The sequence below is a fragment of the Sus scrofa genome, chromosome 4, assembly GCF_054392235.1.
Source record: "Sus scrofa isolate SSC_HxYL_T2T_F1_AM1 chromosome 4, Sscrofa_HxYL_maternal_Yorkshire_Landrace_v2.0, whole genome shotgun sequence".
NCBI classification, from domain to species: domain Eukaryota; kingdom Metazoa; phylum Chordata; class Mammalia; order Artiodactyla; family Suidae; genus Sus; species Sus scrofa.
The window spans coordinates 106111655-106135749 of NC_139386.1; the positions used below are offsets into that span (position 1 = coordinate 106111655).

Below are 24095 nucleotides of genomic sequence, written 5' to 3' on the forward strand. Positions count from 1 at the left end.
GGTTGCATCAGTCATTTGGTTGTATACTTATGCTAAGAGATATTCTGTTTTAGGAGTATAGCACAATTTGATTATCTATTTTTCTGATGACAAAGACATATATTTTGAATGATTATGCATAAAGGAGGCATGGCTATTGCTGAACAAATGATCGTCTGGAGATAGGCACTGTGTCTCCGAGGCAGATGCACCTGAGAAGAGAAGTGCTTGGTGATAGGGTAGAAACAGACACCATTTGCAGTGCAGTTGGGTCATGTTCCATTCCTACGCTGTCCCCCCAAGACAGGCCAGTTCCAGGTGCCCCCATTTCCGACAAACCTTCATTTTAGCCATTCTGAGATCTGCAGTGCTTTCCCATTTGGGTTTTCAAGAGCTGATGGTCCACTTTAGATATCTTTTGCTCTAAAGTGACTCTTCAAATCTTCCGCTAATTAAGAATTTATGGCGTCTATAACTTCTTGCGTGATGTGTAAAAGTTCCCCGTATTATTTGGAGAAATTCCTTGTCGGATATATGCACAGCAAATAAAATAGACTGCTGGTCTATGGACTGCCTTGTCACTTTCAAAATGGTAAAGTATGAGAAGCTTAAAGATTTCATATGTTACATAGCTCAGCTGAATCAAAGAATTGCACATGGGTGCGGGTCAATTTTCTATTCTCCAATCTTATCACACGGTTATCGTTGTGTTGTCTTTACTTGGACCAATACCACAGTGTCTACATTACTATGGTTTTTAGGGGCACACCTGCGGCACAGGGAAGTTTCTAGGCTAGGGGTCGAACGGGCTGCTGCAGGCCTACCCCACAGCCAGGGCAACCTTCGATCTGAGCCCCATCTGCAGCCTATGCTGCAGCTTATGGAAAGGCTGGATCCTCAACCCACTGAGCTAGGTCAGGGATCAAACCTGCATCCTCCCAGAGAAAATGTCGAGTTCTTAACCCGCGGAGACACAACAGGAACGCCTCGTGGCTATGGTTTCAACATGAGCTTGGAAATCTCCTAGAGTAAGGCCTCTAACTTAATGCCTCTCCACAGTCGTCTGGGACAATCCAGGGAGGGTGGTTTCCATATACGTTTTATAAGTAGTTTGCAAATCATCCCCAGAATGCCTGGGGCAATATAATTTCAAATAATGTTGATTTCACCTTCAAACAGTATTAGGAGTTTCAATCTATGTATATGATATGTATATTATATATATTTATTTAGGTCTTTTTAAATTTAATGGCCACATCCATGCCCTAGGGACATTTGTGGGCCAGGGATGGACTTCAAGGTGCAGCTGTGCCAGTGCCAGATCCTTTAACCCACTGCAGCCAGGCTGGCATTGATCCTGACGCTCCACAGCAACCTGGCCGCTGCAGTCAGAGTCTTCACCCACTGGGCCATGGTGGGACCTCCTATTTGGCTCTTTCATGTCCTCAGCAAGAGTTTTCAGGAGTCTTCAGTGCATATGTGCTTAAGCATTTAATAATTAGGGATGGGACTCGCAAGTGTGTTCTATTGAATTTCATTTGCTACATATTCACTGCTGGTCTGGAGGAATGCAGTACACTCTTACATGAATTCTTTTGAGGAATAATTCAGACACAACACACTACATCACTTTAGAGTATACAATCAAGTGCACTTTGATAGCTGGTTACACTGTGAAAACTACAGCTACCATCTGATACACGGTGTGTCCATGTCCTCACAACCTTTGGACCCCTTTGCTTTCCTTCACTCCCTCAACCCTCAGCCCCAGGCAACCACTGCCATGAGAGATGAGTTTGCCGTTTTAACACTCTTATATAAATCAAACTATGCATGGCCTCTTTCCTGTCTGCATTCCTCCACCCCGCTTGATTCAGAGTATCTCCATCATCTTACAAGCAACCGCAGTGCCTGCCTTTTTCTTGCTAAGCACTATTCCTTTGTTTCGATACTTTGTGTCAGTTCATACATTCACCAACTAATGGATGTCCCTGTAGTTTCCAGGGTTCAGTCCTTTTGAAGAAACTCATCATGGCTACTCAAGTGCGGGTTGTTATGGGGACATACTCTGTAAACACCTAGGAATGGAAAGGCTGCTCACATGATGGGTGTGTGCTGAACTGTCATTCAGCTTTTCAAAGTGCCTGAATGACTACTCATTCCCCCAAGTGTAAGAAACATCTGGTGGCTTTACACCTTTACCACATAAGATATTTTCAATCTCTTTCAATTTCACCACGGTAATGAATATATAATTGGAACTCGCTGTAGTTTTAATTTGTTTCTCTGACCACTGACACTTATGTTCTTGTGGCCCAATTATGTATCTTGTTCTGGAAGAGTTTCTACAAGTCTTTGACCAATTCTTTGATTGCATGTCCTTCCGAGAAAAAATATGTGTGAGAACAGTATGATGAACACCACAGACCATTACTTTCACAAATTAAAGAATGAGAGAAATGGCGACTAAATCAATGGAAAAGGTGCTGTAGATGAGAAACTCAATAGGGCTCAATGTCAAGTCTCACTGTGATGGACACAACTACTGAATCCCAAGCAAACTTCTAGTAGGTATCTGGGAAGACATTCACACGCTAATTCTCAAATTTATATGGAAATTCCAATGTGCTTCATTTATCAAAGCAATTTGCAAAAGAGGAATAAAGGTGGATGACTCAACTGCCTGGGTCCTAAATCCCTACAGAAATCTTTCACCCCACTGAAGTGGATTTTGTGGTCCTTTCAATATCAGTTTTAAGAGTTATGAGAGAGTGTGCATTTAGGTCCTCAGTCGGGTTTGTGATTTACAAATATTTCCCACTATTTGCAGCTTGACCTTTCATGTATTACCAGTGTCTTCAAGACCAATACGGTTTTTCAATTTTTATGAATATTTATAAATCAATGTATTTTTCTTTTTTTTTTTTTTTTATTTTCCCACTGTACAGCAAGGGGGTCAGGTCATCCTTAGATGTATACATTGCAGTTACAGTTCTTTCCCCCACCCTTTCTACTGTTGCGACATGATCAAATCAATGTATTTTTCAAGTGGTTATATCTTTGGCCTCATCTAAGAAACCTCTTTCTAACCTAAAGTCACAAGTATTTCCCTCTAGGTCTTCTCCTACAAGTTTTCGGGTTCCATTTAATTTTTCCGGTTTTTTTTTTTTTTTGGTCTTTTTGGGGTCGCAACTGGGGAATATGGAGGTTCCCAGGCTAGGGGTCCAATCGGAGCTGTAGCCTCTGGCCTATACCAGAGCCACAGCAACTTGGGATCTGAGCCACATCTGTGACCTACACCACAGTGCACGGCAATGCTGGATCCCCACCCCACTGAGCAAGGCCAGGGATCAAACTCCAACCTCATGGTTCCTAGTCAGATTCGTTAACCACTGAGCCACGAGGGGAACTCCTGGTTTACATTTAGGTCTATGATCTATCCTGAGTTCCAATAAGGTATGAGGTATGGATTCAGCCCAGTAATGTAACGACTTCTCACATGCATATAGACATCTATTAGTCAAAAAGCTGAAGTAGATCATCCTTCACCAATCTGTTGAAAAGAATATGTTTTCTCCACGGGGTTACCTCTCTGCATTGGTCAACGACATCAGTCTTGTTGTAGGCAAAGGTTTATTTTTGGACTCCTTATTCTGGTCCCTTGATCCCTTGAAGTATCATTGCAACAGTTCCATCCTGATTTGACCATGATGACTATAAACTAATTCCTGAGGTCAGGCAGAGCTAGCCATGCAACTTTGTTCCCTATTTTATACCAACTACTTTGACTATGCTGTGTGTGGGTGTTTTGTTTCTTTGCTTGTTTGTTTTCTGCAAGCGCAATGGCGGCATATGGAAATTCCCAGGCACAGCAATACAGGATCCAAAACGCATCTGTGACCCAGAGTGCAGTTTGGGGCAACAACAGATCCTTAACCCACTGAGCGAGGCCAGAGATCGAACCTGTGTCCTCATGGAGGCTAGCCAGATTTGTTTCCGCTGAGCCATGACGGAACTCCAAAGTGGGGAAAACTAACATCCCCAACATACTCCCTCTTCTAACTCCTGAACAAAAACTCTTTCCATTGTGTTGCATTTGAGAGATCTGTTTCCCAAAGCTCCACCCTTTAGCCTGGGCCCAAGACTCCCTATGACCATAGATTCCTTCTCGCTGGTTTGTGTTGAACCAACTTGAGCATTAGGTCTCGCTTGTCATTGTATACAGTGGGCTGACTGTCCCTTCCTCTTTTACCTCTTGCCAGCTGGGTGTCCAAAAGGTGGTGTCATGTCATTCCCCACTTCCACTGACAGTCCTGGATGCTACTGCAGCAATCTGTCAAAACAGGTGTTTCACTTTGTTTTATCAAAATCATCAGAGCCACGTTTAAATCAGCATCATAGTCAGCATAGTAGTTTGATAGTCGAATCTTCCGTTAGCTCAAAAACAAAAATCGGAAAATGAGAAATAATGCCTTTATTAGTTTGACCTTTTCCCCAAAGACATACCACTTCCATTTCAGGTGTGTGTGCTGATATGAAGACTCCTGACCGCCACGAACCAGTCACTACTCGTCTAATACAATAGAGCTTAGTTATGTACACAATGACGGCAAATCATGGGATAAATATTTATAGAGCGCGAGGTCCATAAGTTTGCTAAACATGTTTTCTCAGATGTGATGTCCCTCTGAGCCTACTCGCGTGTGGCTTCAAAAGCCTCCACCATTTTTCTCCACCCCTTTGAGGCCATGGTCATAAAATCTCCTCTACCTCATCCTAGGTCACCTGCCATGGGATCTCCTTGATTCCATAGCCCTAGAGGAAGAGCCATGGTCCCAGCTTTTTTCATTCAAGGGCCTGCCGTTCCCATAAGAGCAGGGGAAGCCAGTGGCTCTCTTTGTTCTTTGGAAGGTAGGGCCATCACTGGGGTCACCTGAAGAAGGTGTTGCCTTCACAAGTCACCAGATGATGCTAAATGCATTGAATGTTCTCACATTACATGACGCTAAAGCCCACCCATGCATTCCGTTCCCTGAAAGGTCACTTTCTGAGTGGGATCTTGAAACGTTTGAGATTCACTGTCCAACCACATGAGTCCGTCTCTCCTAGTCCAACCCTCTGCTTATTCTTTGGAATGTGCTACACTCTACCCAGAATCTATGAAATGAACACAGGGAGGGAGCCCACACAAACAACTGTGACACTCACCTAGGACACTTGGCACCTGGGACACTTCCTGAGGGAGGGTCTCTAGAGGCCTGTGACCTGATGCTTCAGGAAGCAAAAGCCAGGCACTGTCACTGCTCCTGTTTGTACCTCTCCTTTCACCAGGAAGAGCCTAGTGCTTTCTGCCATTGATGTTCTCACCTACAGACACCCAGGCTGAGCTGGGAAATGCCACCTTCACACTCTTTTCAGGAAGGATTCCCACCCTCCCCTTCCATCCCCCGCAAGGGAATCAGCACAACACATCTCACACAAGGGTGCAATGAATGCTTTCATGGAGCTCAATAGGGAGAGAATCTGCAAGTGTGGAAAGTATTTACCTTCTCAGAGAGAAAACCATTAACCACCAGTCATCATGACAGGTATGACCCTAGAAGACATACTAAACTTGCCTCATTATTTCTCCACTTCCCCAAGACATAGTCGGAGTTACAGATCTTTGCGGTTTTCTCTGGAGACCTGGGCAGTGTGGACTGCTTTAAGGCAACATGGAGTCCGGGTGTCATCTGCACCCTGAGAGCCCCGAATCTGGCTGGAACCAGGGCCATGGAGCCAGGAAAGGCCATGCAGCTGTTGGGAAAAAAGAGAAAGGATCCAGGACCACCCACCAGGCCATGCCTTGCCCAAATGGACCACTTGCTCCGTTGACCCCAACACCAATACACCGCTCATGAGTTCACTGCTACCAGACAGAGAGCTCCACAAACACGGGGATAACCCTTTATCCACCTCTGTGTCCAAGAATCCTCACACCAGGTCAAGCACTGAGGACCTTCTCAGCGACATCCTGTCACTGATTGCATAAGACAGGTTTCAAGTCTCTACTCATCTCAGCTCCATTCCTGTGCAACGGTCCTGACAGGGAGGCTCTGCTTTCTCCCAGGATGTAGCACGTCACCCTCCGTAAAGAAGAGCCTGCCCTACACGCACCTTATGCCATCACCTTCACCTCGGGTGACTCTCAGGCAGACACACCTGTCCTCGGGGATTCCTCTCCTGGTTTCACTACCATCAGGAACAGATGGCCTCAGTCTAGCCTCCCATCCTCTGGGCTGCAGCAACGACCCAAGTCAGGGGAGCAGCAGGCACATTTTGGTGCAACTATGCACACTTGTGCCTTCCTCTCACTGCGGTGATCTCCCCAGGAGAAGCTTACAGAGAGCTGAGCTCCGAGGTGTTAACACAGCAGAAGGCACATGAAGCGCTCAGCATGTCTTGAAGAGACCCTGTGTGTAAAGCCTTCCAAACTAAAGGCACAGGAAGACGATTCTTTCTGCTTCAGATGCAAGGGACCCCCCTCACCCTGGCCCCTTCTGGCCATGGGGCAGACCTGTCTGAGCTGCCAAGGAACGTCTCTAATTCTTCTCCAAACCTCATTTCGCTCTCTTAGCACTCACTTCCGTAGAGGACGGCCGCTGAGGGCAATCCGAAGGTTGTGGCTGAGGGCTCCAGGGCAGAGCCTCCTGCTGCCTCCTCCTCCTCATGGAACTGGTGCTTTCCAGCAGAATAAACCAACCCTGATCCATCCTGTGAATTCCTGGGCAGCTGCACACGTTCATGTGGAGAAAGTGACCCTCCCAGTCTTCCCTGCTCAACTCCGGCTGCACATGGAGGCCTGGATGATGCTGTGTGCATCCCTCAGTTGCCTTGACTTTTTGAACTTATCTGGTCCTTAGTCTCACCTCTCTTGCACAGCACCTCCTCTGCCATTACTTGGGTTCTTCTCATCCTCAAAACCTGCTGATTTTCTTTCTTCCATCTCCTCCTGCAGGTCTGTGAGTTCAGTGTGGTGACTCAGTTCAGGCTCCTAAAGGAAAAACACAGACAAGGGACCAAAGGCAGGACTTGGCTGCAGTTCCCAGGGCACATGGAGCATGCATCTCTGCCCCACAAGCATGCAGAAGGAAAAAAAAAAAAAAACTCAGCAGGAGAGGAATTTCGAGTATTGGAAGGACTTTATCTTCCTGATGAAGACACTGTGGTTCATGGAGATAGGGAGATTCTCCCAGGTTCCCACACCACTTGGGGGCAGCAGAGCCACCCATGAGCCTTGGCCACAAGCTTTTCTGTCCAAAAGCTCCGGGATCTCACAGCTGAATGTCAGGGAACACTGGGTCAAACATACAACTGTTCACTCTTCAAACAAACAAACAAACAACAACAACAAAAAAAACAACTGAAAGATATTTCCTGAAAGAACACTGTATCACTGTTCAACTGTCCCTTGTTGATACTCGGGCACTTGTCAGTCCAGGCTGGCGCATGGGACCAACCAACACAAAAGCATTAAGCACATCACAGTCATCTTTCAATATATATTATCTGTCAATATGCACGTCCCGTGCTAGAGATCATCTTTCTGACAGCAGGCACTCTCCTGGCCTGGTTCACCCCACCCCTCCTCCCCAGTGCCTCCTCAAGTGCCGGCCAGATCCAACATTTACTGCCTAGCAAATAAACACCAGGTTCCAGGGGTAACTTTTATCTATGTCTTCTAGTCCCGTCATATTTCCACTTCGATCTTATCCTAGGTCAGTGATAAAGCAATGAAAGCACAGTCCTAGGAAAAGCAGTCCACCATGCAAATATCTGCTCCATCATGCACCAAAGTTACATGACATGAAGATTTCACCACCCTCTGGGGCACACGGATCACGTGTATAAGGAACACGGAGGAATGCACAATGTGAAACAGACAAGGCCGTATTGACCTGGGATGAGTAAATGTGCTCTCCTGCAGCCCACAGGCTCTAAGGCCTGGGCTAAAGATCAGACAGAAATGCAGTCGCTTCTGCTCCTCTCAAACAAGAGCACATCACATGTCCCACTAGAAAGAGTTAAGCGGGCTTTGTGCCTGCCGTTTCACTTATTAATCACCTATTAAATTTGTATTTATTTATTTTAGCTTTTTAGGGCTGCACCCGCGGCATGTGGAAGTTCCCAGGCTGGGAATCGAATAGGAGCTACAGTTGCCGGCCTACTCACAGCTCCCACAACATGGGAGACGTGCTGCCTATGCGACCGACACCACAGCTCAGAGCAACACCAGATACTTATCCCCCTGAGTGAGTCCAGGGATCAAACGCCCAACCTCCTTGAAACTAGTCGGGTTCAATAACCACTGAGCCATGAAGGGAACTCTGGTTCCTGCCATTTTCAACGTGATTTGAGGAGTTCCCTGGTGGCTCAGTGACTTAAGGATCCAGCGAGGTCCCTGGCTCAGGTGACTGAAGTGCTAAAGGTTCAATCCCTGGCCCTGGAGCCCCACAGGCCGTGGGCGAAGGAAACAAAGTTGCTTCCAGGGGAGCGTTCAGTACCAGTCATTAACCACATAGGATGAGCTGACATAACGGACTAGCCTTTACCTTAGGTCTTCTCTCAAAGGGTGAAGGAAGGGCTTGTCTCTTGCTAAAGAACATCCATTCAAGGGGCACTAAGAGGTAAGGTAGGATCCTAGGGTCAGGATCACAGTCAACTCAGAAAAGGGCCACCGCTTTCCAGGGCCTAGGCTGAGCTCCACGGTCCTCAGCTGCTTTTCTAAACCCTGGGCAACCCCGGACACTTCCCAGTTACCCTGGTAACTGTACACCTACACTGACAGCTCCCTTACAGGTACCCCTGCATGGGAGGAGGCCCATGGGGCGGCCTTAGCACCCACTGTCCTGCATCTGAAGCCAACTGGCTCTTTAAACAGAGTCAGCTCAGCTCCTGGGTGCCCAGGTGAGAGGAGGGTGATGGTCAGGGGAAGCTGCTGAGAGGCCAGTGAGGCCAAGCCCCATCCCCCATGTGGCCCCACGTGTGACCAGAATTCTCCATCTCCCACCTCCTCCAGTCCTGGAGGGATGGCTGCAGGGGCTCACCTGCCACAGGAGCATCTTGGTGAAATCCGGAACCTTAGCCAGCACCTGGAGGACTCCACCATTTGTAATGACCACCTGAGGGAGCAGCTGCAACACAGGCTCAGCTCCACTGCCTCCTGAACAGGAAGGAGAGGCCCAGGGCTTCCCACTCCTGGTCACAGTGAGGGGGCTCCTGAAGGTCACCCTTAGGCTGAGCTTCACAGATGGCAGAGCACTGAGGTCTGCTTTCCTCCACTTGCTCCTAACACACAAACAGTCAGCAAGGCGGGAGGGGAAAGGACCATTCTCCTCCTTTGTAGACACATCTGAGCTGAGGGCTAACTCTCCTCAGGCCAGAACCAACCAGGCCTGGTCCCCAGAATCCTCTGACTTCTCCTCCCACCGTAATCTGCTCACAGGCTGCCTGCTGACCTCTCTGTGCCCTTGTCTTGTGCTTGGCAAGGGGCAGAGCCAGGTCTGCAGGGGCCTCCCCCAGCCTCTCCCCTGCCCCTGCTGGCTTCCTCCCCTCCCTCTCCCCCAGGCGGCTGGCCCTTGCAGGCATCCCTCCCACCTGCCCGGGTCCTGCCCACAGCACAGCAGCAGCTACTGAGGGGAAAGAGCCTCCGGAGCAGCTGCAGCCAGGGCAGGAGATCAGGCAAGCAAAGAGCCCCCTGAGAGGCACAGCCAAGCCAGGCATTCGGCCCCTCAGGCTCCAGGCCCAGGCCTCGAGTCCTCGAGTCCTCGGGGTTTTCTGCTGGCTGGGACAGGATCTTTGAGGTGCAGAATGGGCAGCAGCATTGAGCCTCTCTCACCCACCTGTGTAACCTGCCTTCTTGCATGCTCTGGGTCAGGATCCCCCTTGACCTTCTCCAGTCCGGGCCTGGAGTCCACACCTCAGCTCTACAACGACAACAGCCACACCTCAGCTCTACAATGAGGACAGAGTCCTGAGGGAAGAAAACCAGAGCCTTCAGGCTCAGCTGGGTCACATTTCCAGAGGTGAGTGTCAATAGCTGCCAAGAGTGTTCAGTGTTGGGCCCCTTCTTGCCTGGCCACGCCAGTCACCCTCTGGGGAAGCAAAGAGACAAGGTGGAGAGGACAGCCCTTCCCAGATCCACCACCCACACTCCCAGAGCTCTTCTCAGCCTCCAAAGGACGCCTTCCCGACACGTCCCAACCACGGGCCCTCAGGCTCCTGGGCTCCAGGGACAAGGAGCTCTAGGAAATCCACCCCTTCTGGGCAAACCTCCCCACACATACTCAGTCGTTAGCTAGCCAACTGGCCACCACTTAGTGTCTGTTCTACCTGCCCACGACCCACAGCTACTCTGGAACCAGGCAAGGAAGGGGCCTGAGGGCCCAGACACCCTCTCTGGGTTCTCCAGGCTCCGCTGTAGCTCTGTGTGTCCCTCCTCAAGCTGGTCTCCTCTCCCCATGTCTCCTCTCCACCGCCTACTCATACACTCAGGCTCCTGTTGGGTCATGAGTCCTCCCGTGTTCTGCGGTTTCCTACACCACCTCACTGCAAATTAACAGCCGATGTTGTCTAATAAACTGATCTCATTGCATAGTATTGGGCTGCGCATTGCAATGCGACTTTGGCAACCCTTCTTCTTCAAGCAGCAACCCCAAAGAATGTGTTGCATCTTATCGAACTAAGGCAGGATTTGGTAATAAGTAAATCCTGAAATGAAAGGGAAAGGGGTTTCATATGTGGTTTTGCATATGTCCTGCCATTTCACATTTAAAACACGAACACAGTCTCTTGCTAGCTCTTTGGAGGAAATGTGAAATGTTAGAATGGCTTAAGTGTCACAAACTAAACCTTTACCTAGGACTTCAAAGCTTTGCCAGAAGCAATTGGTGGATATTCCTAGGACTGTTCCTAAACTGTAACCTAAGGAAATGTTGAGCCTGTCACCAACTGGGACCCAAGGCAGCCTTCCTGGAACCGCCCCAATCCCTCCCCTCCCACCCTCACCCCCCACCCCCATCCCCGCCCCAGGTCCTCTCCCTGGCTATTTTCTGTCACATATCTCTAGCTTCCTAGGCTTTCCCCGAGTTCCCAAGTCTAAATTTCATCAGAGACATGAAAATGCTGAAGGAAAGGAAAACAGTCAAGCAAGAAAAAATACCAGTAGTTGGAGTTCCCGTCGGGAATCAGGGGTAACAGACCCAACTAATGTCCTTGAGGACAGGGGTTCAATCCCTGGCCTTTCTCAGTGGGTTAAGGATCCAGCGTTGCTGTGGGCTCTCATGTAGGTCACAGACTCGGCTCATACCCCGGTAGCGGTTGCTCTGCCTGTGGCTGTGGCTGTTTTCTTGGCCCTCAGTTCCAGCTCCAGTTCAACCCCTAGTCTGGGAACAGCCACATGCAGTGGGCTCGGCACCGAAAAGACACTGGACACAAAAATAAATTAATTAATTAAATAAAAAGAAAAAGAAATCAACCTGCCTGACCAGCAAACTGTCTTCCAGTTTGCCACAATGGAAATGAGAAACATGGTGGGTCCTGTGTGGGAAAGAGGGTGTGAGTCTCATAGGGGAAATTTTTTTTAATGAAAAAAAAATAGGAATGAATAAAAGATGGTAGGAACCTCACGGAACACTTAAAACCTGTACAAATGTCTTTTGTCCCATCACCGGAAGACAGACAGGCAAGCTGCAGACTGACACAGGGTTTCTTAGAGTCCCCAGGTCTTATGACGACTTAGGAGAATCCCCTACACACTTGAATCAGCTTTCTTTTTCTGCTCTAACACATGCCCGTACGTTTTGTGGCCTACAAAAAAAAAAATGCATTCATTAGGACAGTTCTGTAAGTTAGGAGTCCAACCCAGACCTCACCAGCCCAAAGTCAAGGGGTCAAGGAGACGGGATTAAGATGGTGGAATAGAAGGACTGGAGCTCAACTTCTCTCCTAAAAACACCAAAATTCACAACTAAAGAATGAGCACTCTTCACCCAAATGGACCGGAAACCTTACAAAAGATATCCTACACCAGAAGAAAAAGAGGAGGACACATCAAGAGGTAGGAGGGGTGATTTCACGATATAAACAACCCCACACCTCCCGGGTGGGAAGCCCCACAGACTGGAAACTAACTGCTTCACAGAGACTCACCTACAGGAGTGAGAGTTCTGAGCCCCACATCAAACTCTCATGTGTCGGGATCTGGCACGGGGAGAAAGAGCCCCGGAGCATCAGGCAGTGAAAACCAGTGGGGCTTGTGCACAGGAGCTGCACAGGACTGGGGGAAACGGAGACCCCATTCTTAAAAGGCACACACAGACTTTCATGTGCACTGGGTCCCAGGGCAAAGCAAAGTCTCCATGGGAATCTGAGTCAAATCTCACTGCAGTACGTGGAGGACATCCTGGGAAACCAGGGGTGAATGTGGCTTGTTGTGAGGGAAGGACATTGGAAGCAAAGCTCTCGGGAATATTCAGCAGCCATGCCTCTCTCTGGAGGTGGCCATTTTGGGAAAATATGGCCCCACCCATCAGTCAGTGCTGAGAAGCCCCAGGGCAAACAACAACCCAGGTGGGATCACAGCACCGCCCCTCAGTAAACAGGCTACCCAAAGACCCCTCAGGCACACAGCTGCCTCTACTCCCATCCAGAGACTAAGCCCCACCCACCAGAGGGATTAGAATCGGCTCCACCTACCAGGCAGCAGGCATCAGCCCCTCCCATCAGGAAGCCTACAGCAAGCCCCCATACTGACTTCTGCCACAGGGGGGCTGACATCAGAAGTACGAGAGGACACAACTCCATTATCTGTAAAAAGGTCACCACACCAAATACCTATAAAAATGAAAAGACAGAGAACTATCACTCAGATCAGGGAGAAAGGAAAAACCCCAGAAAATCAGCCAAGCAGGGAGGCGATTCTCAGCCTCCAGGAAAAAGACTTTAGACTGTTGATGCTGAAGATGATGCAAGACATTGGAAATAAACTGGAGGCAAAGATGGATAACTTACAGGAAACACTGACCAAAGAGATACAAGATATAAAACCTCAACAAGAAGAGATGCAAAATACAATAACTGAAATAAAAAAAAAATCACTAGAAGCAGCCAACAGCAGAATACAGGAGGCAGAAGACAAATAAGCGAGGTGGCGGACAGATTAGTAGACATTACGGATGCAGAACAGAAAAGAGAAAAAAGATCGAAAACGAAGAGCATCTCAGAGAACTCTGGGACAACGTGAAACGCACCAACATCCGTATTATAGGGGTGCCAGAAGGAGAAGAGAGAGAGAAGGGGACAGAAAATATATTCCAAGAGATAATAGCCGAACACTTCCCTAACATGGGAAAGGAACCACCCACTCAAATCCAGGAAGCGCAATGACGACCATATAAAATGAGCCCAAAGAGGAACACCCCAAGACGCATATTAATCAAACGGACCTAAATTAAAGACAAAGAGAAAATCTTCAAAGCAGCTAGGGAAAAGAAACAAATCACATACAAGGGAACCCCAATAAGGTTACAGGCAGATTTTTCAGCAGAAACCCTGAAGGCCAGAAGGGAGTGGCATGATATACTCAACGTGATGAAAGGAAAAAATCCTCCAACCAAGATTACTCTACCCACCAGGCTCTCATTCAGATTTGAAGGAGAAATCAAAACCTTCATAGATAAGCAAAAGCTGAGAGAATTCAGCAACACTAAACCAGCCTTACCACAAATACTAAAGGAATTTCTCTAGGCAGAAAAGAACAAGAGAAGAAGGAAAGAAAAAAAGAGCAGCAAAAACAAATCCAAAGCAATTAGTAAAATGGCAATAACAACATACATATCAATGATTACCTTAAATGTTACTGGTCTAAACGCCCCAACCAAAAGACACAGACTGGCTGAATGGATACAAAAACAAGACCCATATATATGCTGTCTTCAAGAGACCCACTTCACTTCTAGGGACTCATACAAACTGAAAGTGAGAGGATGGAAGAAAATATTTCACGCAAACGGGGATCAAAAGAAAGCTGGAGTAGCAATACTCATAGCAGACCAAATAGACTTTACAACGAAAAATATTTTAAGGGACAGGGAAGGTCACTACCTAATGATCAAGGGATCAATCCAAGACGATGATATAACAACTTTAAATATCTACGCACCCAACACAGGTTCACCACAATATACAAGGCAACTGCTAACAACCTTAAAAGGAGAAATCAACAATAACACAATAATAGTGGGGGACTTTAACACCCCACTTACAGCAATGGACAGATCAACCAGACAGAAAATCAATAAGCAAACACGGGCCCTGAATGATGCATTAAACCAGAGGGACTTAATCGATATTTATAGCACATTCCATCCAAAAGCAACAGACTACACTTTCTTCTCAAGTGCACATGGAACATTCTCTAAGATTGAGCACATCCTGGGCTACAAATCCAACCTCGGTAACTTTAAGAAAACCGAAATCATATCAAGCATCTTTTCCGACCACAACGCCATACAACTGGAAATCAACAACAAGAAAAAAACTGCAAAAAACACAAACACGTGGAGACTAAACAACCTGCTTCTAAACAACCAATGGATCACTGAAGAAATCAAAGAGGAAATTAAAAGATACCTGGCAGGAAATGACAATGAAGATACGACACTCCAACACCTATGGGATGAAGCAAAAGCCATTCTAAGCGGAACGTTTATAGCAACACAAGCCCACCTCAGGAAACAAGAACAAGCTCAAATCAACAAGCTATCTTTACATCTAAAGCAGCTCGAGAGAGAAGAACAGACAAGTCCTAAAGTTAGTAGAAGGAAAGAAATCATAAAGATCAGAGCAGAAATCAAATGAAATAGAAACAAAGAAAACCACAGAAAAGATCAATGAAACGAAAAGCTGGTTCTTTGAAAAGATCAACAAAATTGATAAACCCCTAGCCAGACTTAGCAAGCAAAAAAGAGAGGGGACTCAAATCAATAAAATTAGAAATGAAAAAGGAGAAGTAACAACGGACATCACAGAAATACAAAGGATCATAAGAGACTACGATACGCAACCATATGCCAATAAAATGGAAAACCTAGAAGAAATGGACAAATTCTTAGAAAAGTACCATCTTCCAAGACTAAACCAAGATGAAATAGAAAAGATGAATGGACCAATCGCAAGAACTGAAATTGAAACTGTGATTAAAAAACTTCCAACAAACAGAAGTCCAGCACCAGATGGCTTCACATCAAACTCTATCAAACATTTAGGGAAGAGCTACCACCTATCCTTATGAAACTATTGCAAAAAAACCACAGACGAAGGGATACTCCCAAACTCTTCCGATGAGGCCACCATCTCCCTGACACCAAAACCACACAAAGATACCACAAAAAAGAAAACTACAGGCCAATTTCACTGATGAACATCGATGCAAAAATCCTCACCAAAATCCTACCAAACCGCATCCAACAATACACTAAAAGGATTGTACATCATGATGAAAAGGGATTCATCCCAGGGATGCAAGGGTTCCTCAATATCCACAAATCCATCAGTGTGATACACCCCATTAACAAACTGAAGAATAAAAACCATATGATCCTCTCAATAGACGCAGAAAAAGCCTTGGACAAAACCCAACACCCATTTCTAATAAAAACCCTTCGGAAAGTGGGCATGGTGGGAATCTACCTCAACATCAGAAAGGTCATACGTGACAAACCCACAGCGAACATCATTCTTAATGGCGAAAAGCTGAAAGAATTCCTGCCAAGATCAGGAACAAGACAAGGATGTCTGCTCTCACCACTACTCTTCAACATAGTGTTACAAGTCCTAGCCACAGCAATCAGAGGGGTGAAAGAAATACAAGGAATCCAAATTGGAAAGGAAGACATAAAACTATCACTATTTGCCGAGGACATGATACATTACCTACAAAATCCTAAAGACTCTACCAGAAAACTGTTAGAGCTCATCCAGGAATTTGGCAAACTCGCAGGATACACAATTAATACACATAAATTGATGGCATTTCCATACACTAACAATGAAAGATCAGAAAGAGGAATTAGGGAAGCAATTCCATTTACCGTCGCATCCAAAGGAATAAAATACCCAGGAGTAAACCTACCTAAAGAGACAAAAGACCTGACCTGTACTCTGAAAACCATAAGACTCTGATGGAAGAAATCAAAGATGACACAAACAGATGGAAAGACATACCAGGCTCTTGCACTGGAAGAGTCAATATTATCAAAAATGACTATACAACCCAAGGCAATCTACAGAGTCAGTGCAATCCCTATCAAAGTTCCGAGGACATTTTTCACAGAACCCAAACAAAATATTTTCAAGTCTGTTTGTTTGGAAGCACAAAAGACCCAGAATAGCCAAAGACATCCTGAAAAAGAAAAATGGAACCAGAGGAATCAGGCTCCCGGACGTCAGACTATACCACAAAGCAACACTCATCAAAACTGTATGGTCCTGGCACAATGAGAGACACAGAGATCAGTGGAACAGGACAGAAAGTCCAGAATTAAACCCACGCACCTACAGCCACCTCATCTATGGCAAAGGAGGCAAGGATATACAATGGAGAAAGGACAGCCTGGTCAATAAATGCTGCTGGAAAACCTGGACAGACACTTGGAAAAGAATGAAGTTAAAACACTCCCTAACACCACACACAACAATAAACTCAGCATGGATGAAAGACCTAGGTATAAGACCAGACACTATAAACTTCTTTGAGGAAAACATAGGCCAAACACTCTCCGACATAAACGACAGCAACATCTTCTCAGATCCACCTCTTAGAGTAATGAGAATAAAGACAAAAAGAAGCTAATGGGACCTAATCAAACTTCAAAGTTTCTGCACAGCAAAGGAAAACCTAAACAACACGAAAAGACAACCCACAGAATGGGAGAAAATCTTGCAAGTGAATCGATTGACGAGGGATTAATCTCCAAAATTTAGAAACACCTTCTGCAGCTCCATACCAAAAAAACCAAACAACCCCATCCAAAAATGGGCAGAAGATCTAAACAGACAGTTCTCCAAAGAAGACATATAGATGGCTGAGAAACACGTGAAAAGATGTTCAACATCACTCATTGTTAGAGAAATGCAAATCAAAACCACGATGAGGTACCACCTTACACCAGCCAGATGGCCATCATCAAAACGTCTACAAACAGTAAGTGCTGGAGATGGGGTGGAGAAAAAGGAACCCTAGTACACTCTTGGTGGGATTGAAAATTGGTGCAACCCCTGTGGAAAACAGTAGGGAGATGCCTCCGAAAACTAAAAATAGAACTACCATTTGATCCAGCAATCCCACTCCTGGGCATCTATCCAGAGAAAACCATGCCTCGAAAAGATACACGTACTCCAATGTAAACTGCAGCACTCTTTGCAATAGCCAAGACATGGAAACACCTGAAACGGCCATCAACAGAGGAGTGGACATGGAAAATGGGCTTTCCCCCACACAGCAACATCTGCCAAGGACTCACAGGTGTTTACTAAGCTTTGTAGTGATGTGTTGACATATGGCATATATGCTGAAGGGTATTTTTCATACCACTTCCAAGAAGTCACTGGCGTGTGGTTGATACTGCAGGGAAGCACCAACCCTGAGAGCAGGAGGATGGCATCTTTCGGTTTCCACCTTGTATCTGCGCTCACAGTGGGTGCTCTCCAAGGAAGGGTGAGATGAGAGGGATGGATGATGGCTGGAGAAGGCCTGTAGGGGCTCCTTCTTTCCTAAATCACTTCTGCCCTCAGGTCAGGAGGGGCCAGGATAAGGGGACCCTTCCATCTGAAGCTGAGACAATAATAACAGTCTTCCGTATTTTCACTTTGACAGGCTTTCCACACAATCTCCCTTAAACATTGGTCAGGGATTAGTTTTCCTTGGGCTGTGTTCAGAAGCTGGAGTTCAGACAGCAGTAAGACTGACCTGAGGAAATCAACGCTGTGGGAAGAAGAATACAAGTGGAGAGTTTCCACAAAATGTGGTGGTTCCTCTCTGCTAGACTGTTGTGGCAGCCAGAGGATGGGAGGGTAGCCTGAGGACATTTCTTCCTAGTGACACTGAACCACGGAGGGGAATCCCTGAGGACAGGGGTGCCTTCATCAGTCACCTCACGTCAGTGTCGTGGGGTAAGGAGAGTGGTGGGCAGACTCCTCTTTAATGAAGAGGATTTGCTACATCCCAAGAGGAAGCAGAGCATCTCTGACGGGACATCTGGACGGGAATGTAGTTGAAATGACTGGAGACCTGGAACCTCTTTTATGCAGGCAGTGAGCAAGTGTCCCGGGCAGCCTCCTCGGTGCTTGCCTCAGTACCAGGGGTCATCAATACAGGCTGCGTAAAAGAGTCATCCAACGTTCACGGAGCTCTCAGTCCAGGACAGGAGATCATGAGAAGGGAAGTCGGAGTGGATCCATTGGAGGAAGGGGCCCATGCTGCCTAGAAATGACCTCAGGATTGGTCCTGAGCCTGGTGACCCAACTCAGCTGGTGACCTGTCCTGGCCCCCAAACCCTGGTTCTCAGCCAGACTGCAGCCTCTCACGATACAAGAAACCCCTGGGAACCAGGCTGCCACAAAGAAGTCAATACCATCAAGGTCTGCCCAGGAAACTGCTAACATCTGTCTCGACTGTCGATGTCCTGGTCAGTGGAGACATGAAGACGCAAGTTTCATAAGCCTTAGATGTTCATCCTTGTCATGATGATCAGGGGTGATCAGCTTTCTCTCCGACAACTTAAATGACTCCCACAGTCAAATCCTCTCGCCTCTTTAAAAAGAATTTAAATATCAGCCATATTCCTAGAATTGTAGAACTTGGTCTTTTATCCTTAAATTTCAGATCCTTTTTCTAAAGTGAAAAAGGGGCAAAGCACCATTCAAGTTTGCAAGGAGGACACACAAGGGTCTGGCAGTACAATCCCAGCTTTGAAGTGGTTGACGTGTCCTCAGTTCTCTTAGAAACAGAATGCCCTACCAACCCTTGGTTCACTCCTCTCTCCGATCATGTGCTATAAAATCCAACATCTCTGCTCATCTAGATAACTTGGAGTCTACATGTGTGGAGGTCCAGGGATGCATTTACGGAGCCCCTGGGGGTAGAGCACTGTGCTAACTGCCTTGGGTGGATACAAAGCGAGCACCCCCATTCCTTACTGAAGGAAGTTTAAAGAGGACTCCTCCCAGCTCAGCCTGCGTGTCTACAGGTAGAGCAACAGCAGCAGACACCAATGGGTTCCACTGGACGTGAGGGAAGACGAGGATGAGGAGCAACTCAGTGAGGCCCACAGGCCTTCCTTTCAGTTTCCCCTCCCCTGCCTGCATTGCAAACTCTCTCCAGGTGGTACACTGGAGCAACGGTGGGGCTCACCAGTCTGATTTTCATCTCTCAGGGATCACTCACTACCTTTATTGCCTGATGCCCAGTTTCCTGAAAAATCTTTGCTTCATCGATTTTTTCCAGTTTATGGCTGTTGTTTGGTTTTGTTGTTTCCCAGGGGGAGAATCAATCCAGCTTCTATTACTCTGTATTTGTGTGGCACCCCCTTTTAAAAATCACAACCGGAAAATCACTCTCGAGATCCTGAAAAGAGGTTCCTAAAAAATAAAGAACAAAGCCACAACCAGGGTGGAAAATGTCAAACAAGGAAAACCTTACAACTTGATCAATGAGGGTCAATTGAGCAACAGCCAAAATATATACACAGCTCCCACAACTCAAGACCAATAGAAAAACAACCCAATTCAAACTTGGCACAAGACCTCAACCGACATTCTTCCAGAGAGGACAAGCACATGGCCTCACAAGCACATGGAAAAAAGGCTCAACATCACTCATCATTAGGGCAAGGCAAATTAAAAGCACCAGAGGTATCAACTCACACCTGTCAGAATGGCTGTCAGCAGAAAGAACACAAAGAACAAATGCTGGCAAGGATGTGGAGAAAAGGGAACACTTTTACAACGCTGAAGTGAAGAGAAGTTGATGTAGCCACCGTGGCAATCATTTTTGCGGTTTCTACAAATACTACAAACTGAGCTACCAGAAGACCAGCAATTCTACTGGTGGGGAGGCATCCAAAATACACCAAAACCACCCTTTCACAAAGATACTCACATCCCAGGGCTCCTGGCAGCTTTATTTACAGTAGCCAAGTTATCAAAGCAACCTAAGTGTCCATCCACAGATGAATGGATAACAAACAGGAGGTATACATACACAATGGCATACTGCTCAGCCATAAAACACAATGACCTGTGCCATTGGCAACAGCATGGATGGACACAGGGGGTATTATGCTACATAACCTAACTCAGACAGACAAATACTGTGTGATATCAGTAATACGTGGAACTGAAAAATATCAACAACAAACTACTGCATATAAGAAAAAAGAATGAGACTCCCAGATACACAGAATCAACTAGTGGTTACCAGTGAGGAGAGGGAAGGGGGCGGGGGCAATACAGGGAGACAGATTAAGACCTAGAAACTATTATGTATAAAGTAAGGGACAAACACTTATTGTACGACATGGAGAATATATCCAATATTTTATAAGTATCAATGGAATATAGTTTTCAAATTGTGATTCTGTATATTGCAAATCTTTTTATCATTCTGTACATCGACTATACTTCAAAAATAAAAACTAAAAAACCACAAAACCCCACAAACCTTGTATTTTAAAAGCAACATACTAGTACTAAGGACATTTTTGGCATGACTCTAGGTTGGGGACTGCAGACCCCACAGCTCCCTTCCAAAAGGCTGAAAGGATATTCCTTTGTGGTCTGTGCTATAAACCGGTCCTTGATGACTCAACATGCCTCTTTAAAAGCAGGACACCCTTGGTTGTTTCTAGTCCCCAAAGGCTCCTGCAAAGGAAGGGAGAGCATGACCACAAAGTGGCCCAATTGGAAGGCCTGGCTTTTGTGCGATGGCTCTGAGGAAACACTGACCCCAAGCTCATGATCTGCCTGGGGAGCCAGGAAGAGACAGCAGATGTTTCTGCTCCAACCCAGGGACCCAAGGAGGGGCAACGACTCACAGACCTTCTCTCAGGAACCTCACTCTGTTGCTCCAAAACAGACCCCAGAAAGTTGACCCTCCCCAGGTTTTCACCTCTTCTGGGTACAAAATGCTCCTGCGCCTTAGTTGCTAAGAAGGGGACACAGCGCTAGATGGTACCTTGAGTGAGTTGGGAGCACTGCCCTGAGTATCACAGAAGAGAAAGTAAAGTAGGGGAAGCCAGGGGAGATACCAGGTACTTGCGTTCTCGTTGGGCTGGGAGAGGCCGTCACCTGGCCACACAGGTTCCCTGAGTCCCAGATCTCTGGTGGAGTTTCTGCAGGAGAGAGTGACTGGGGGACACTCCTTCCCACAGTAACATGGGGACTGGGACTGAGCTGAAAGAAAGTGGCCTTGGTGGGTTGATTAGGGCCTTGAACTACTGAAACCCTGATGGGTGACAATTCAGTCTGGCGCATGAAAGGAATATAGCTTCCCCCTACCCCGCCAAAGCCACTAAGAAGGGGAACAAGAAGGTTTCCCTTCTCAGAAAATGCATCTACGAAATGCCCCCCAAGAGTTTACCCAAACTACTGAATATATCCAAATGGTCTGAGATTGACCATGAGTTGTCGGGGAGAAGCACAAACACAGTCCTCCTCTACCACAAACTGTGCATTCGACTCTACACCCTGTGGAGAAATCCCAGGGTTCAGTGCATCTAGAGGGGGATGGATAAGCCTCATTGGGGGAACATCCCTTTCCTGTCCATGGGATAGCCCCCTCCTCTGTACCATCCTCGGGCAAGGTCCAAAGAAGGAAGAAATTCTGTGAGGGAGAACAGAGCACAGCTGTGAGAGAACTCTACTATCCTCTGAGGCAACCCATACATCTCAACTCTTCTAAGAAGTAATAGCCTTAATTAAAAAAAAAAAAAAAAAAACACTGTGAAATCAAAGTGTTGGTGGCATCCTGTAATTGGGGAGCTGCTACTGAACGTTGCCATGCACCCACCTGGAGGCTGACCAGTGGATGATTCCCATGCTTGTGCCCTCAGCCTCTGGCCGCCTGGCAGTTCCCCGGAATCCAGATGAAGAGTCAGCTAAGCCAAGGTGGACTGGGCGCGCCAGAAAGTGCACAGAGACCAGGGCCATGTGGTGACCGGGGGTGGAAACCCCGGCACAGCCTGTCCCGGTGACTCTCCAGGAGGACGACATTCCACATATGCCCCCCTGTGTGCACAGAGCAGAGGACAGTGAGGACAGGCCCTGAGAGCTCCAGGACAGGGTCGCTGCCCCAACCATAAACGCAGCTCAGGAGGCTCTAGGAAATGCTGACAACCACAAGCCTGAAAATGAGTTCAAGCAGGACTAGAACTTCCAAGTGCCATGGGGGCTTGGACACCAGCCTTCACCAATGAACAGTCAGGCTCCCTACTGGACCCACAGAGCAGGATGACACGATCTTATGCTGCTGCCAGGCTCTGAGAACCCGCCGCCCAGCCCCTCCCTCCTCTGCTGAAAACTCATCCAGACCCCACACACTGGACACGCTCAGGCTGGACGCTGGGGCCCTGTGGGCACCGACCCCAGTGAGGGACACCCCATTCCCCCCCCACCGCGCCCCCACCAGGGGCCCATGGCCCTGGCCGCCTGCTCCTCGCCTCCCAGGAAGCCCCTGCTCTGCGGACCGCCCAGCCTCTGGGCCTGAACGCAGCCATTTGCCCCTCTGCCCTGCACATCTCCCTTTGGCTTCACCCAACTCAGCAAGGGACGCTGTCCAAGGCCTTCAAAGCGGGCCCCTGAACCCTAGAAGCCTCCTGCCCCTGGAAACATCTAGAAGGCACCCCGTGCCACCACACACTGAGCTCCCCACCCAGACCCAGCGGCCGCCTCCGTCTTGGGCACCCGGGTGGGCGAGGACCTGCTGAACCCGGAAAGCTGAACAGGAGGAGGACGCTGAGGGAGGGAAAAGCCCAGAAGAAACTCAGTCCCCTGCTCACACCCCGCAGGGCGCCAGCCGCCTGGGTGCTCGCGCTGCCACCTGTGGGCACACGGAGGCCGCTTCGGTTCCAAATCTGTGTCACCCAGGGAAGCCCTCAGTGCCCTGCCCCTCGACCCTTGGCCCCGCGGTCCCAGGGAGAAGACATCCCGGGAAGTCCCAAGGGCGTTTCTCCGGATGCTCAGAGCTGCCAGGGCAGCGCCATGAGGGACACTTACAAAGAGGACAGGAACTTGGTTTTCTGGCAGGAAAAGCTCCTTCAGCGCAGAACACTCGACAGACGCCGGCAGAGGAGGTGGACTTGCGGGAGGCCCGAAAGCGCTGCCCTGTCGCTGACCCCAAACGGATTTCATCGCCTCCGTGAGGAGGTACAAACCAAAGGGAGGCCGCGGGCAGGCGAGTCGGGGCCTCCTGACGTCGCGGGCGGCTGAGGAAGCGCGCGGCGGGCGGGCGGCTGAGGAAGCGCGCGGCGGGCGGGCGGCTGAGGAAGCGCGCGGCGGGCGGGCGGCTGAGGAAGCGCGCGGCGGGCGGGCGGCTGAGGAAGCGCGCGGCGGGCGGGCGGCTGAGGAAGCACGCCTGGCGGGAGGCGGGGCCTGCGCCCGCGGGGCTGCGCGCGGCCTGGCTCAGCGGCGGGAGGGGCGACCCCTGGCGGTGCGCTCGTGTCATGCTGCGCCCTCTGGACTCTGAATGCAGGGGTCCGAGGGCGACTCTGCGTGGGACCTGGCCCTTTGGGCGGCGTCTTTTACAGCGCAGCATGGCCTCAGTCCCCAAGGCGAACTGACACCTGAGAGAGGCAGGCTGCGTGGGCAAGGGCATCCCCAGGCTCCAGGTCCTGTCTGGAGTCGGGGTCCCAGACCCCAGCCTCCTGGATGAGCCAGGAAGACTGAGGGGACCAGGGAGGCAGGGTGGGCGGGGGAAGCTCGCGGCTTCCAGGCTGGACCCAGGCAGCTCTGCTGGTCGCTGTCCTGGAACCGGCCTGGGCTGCAGCAGTGGAGCCAGTGCCACCTGTAGTCAGGTCCCCCTG

General features: G+C 48.4%; 1 protein-coding gene across 1 annotated transcript; it reads right to left on the reverse strand.

The window, feature by feature from the left end:
- Positions 1-55: 55 nt before the first annotated feature.
- LOC146404156 (uncharacterized) lies at positions 56-23635 on the reverse strand. Its single transcript, XM_085023352.1, has 11 exons — positions 23290-23635; positions 22085-22302; positions 12715-12852; positions 12169-12295; positions 11661-11826; positions 9861-9944; positions 9066-9306; positions 6888-7012; positions 5598-5775; positions 4232-4312; positions 56-191 (listed from the first exon to the last, which is right to left on the reverse strand). Exons 6-10 carry the CDS (start codon positions 9881-9883, stop codon positions 4268-4270), a joined length of 612 nt encoding a protein of 203 aa, XP_084879478.1. The 5' UTR covers positions 9884-9944; positions 11661-11826; positions 12169-12295; positions 12715-12852; positions 22085-22302; positions 23290-23635; the 3' UTR covers positions 56-191; positions 4232-4267.
- Positions 23636-24095: the final 460 nt, after the last annotated feature.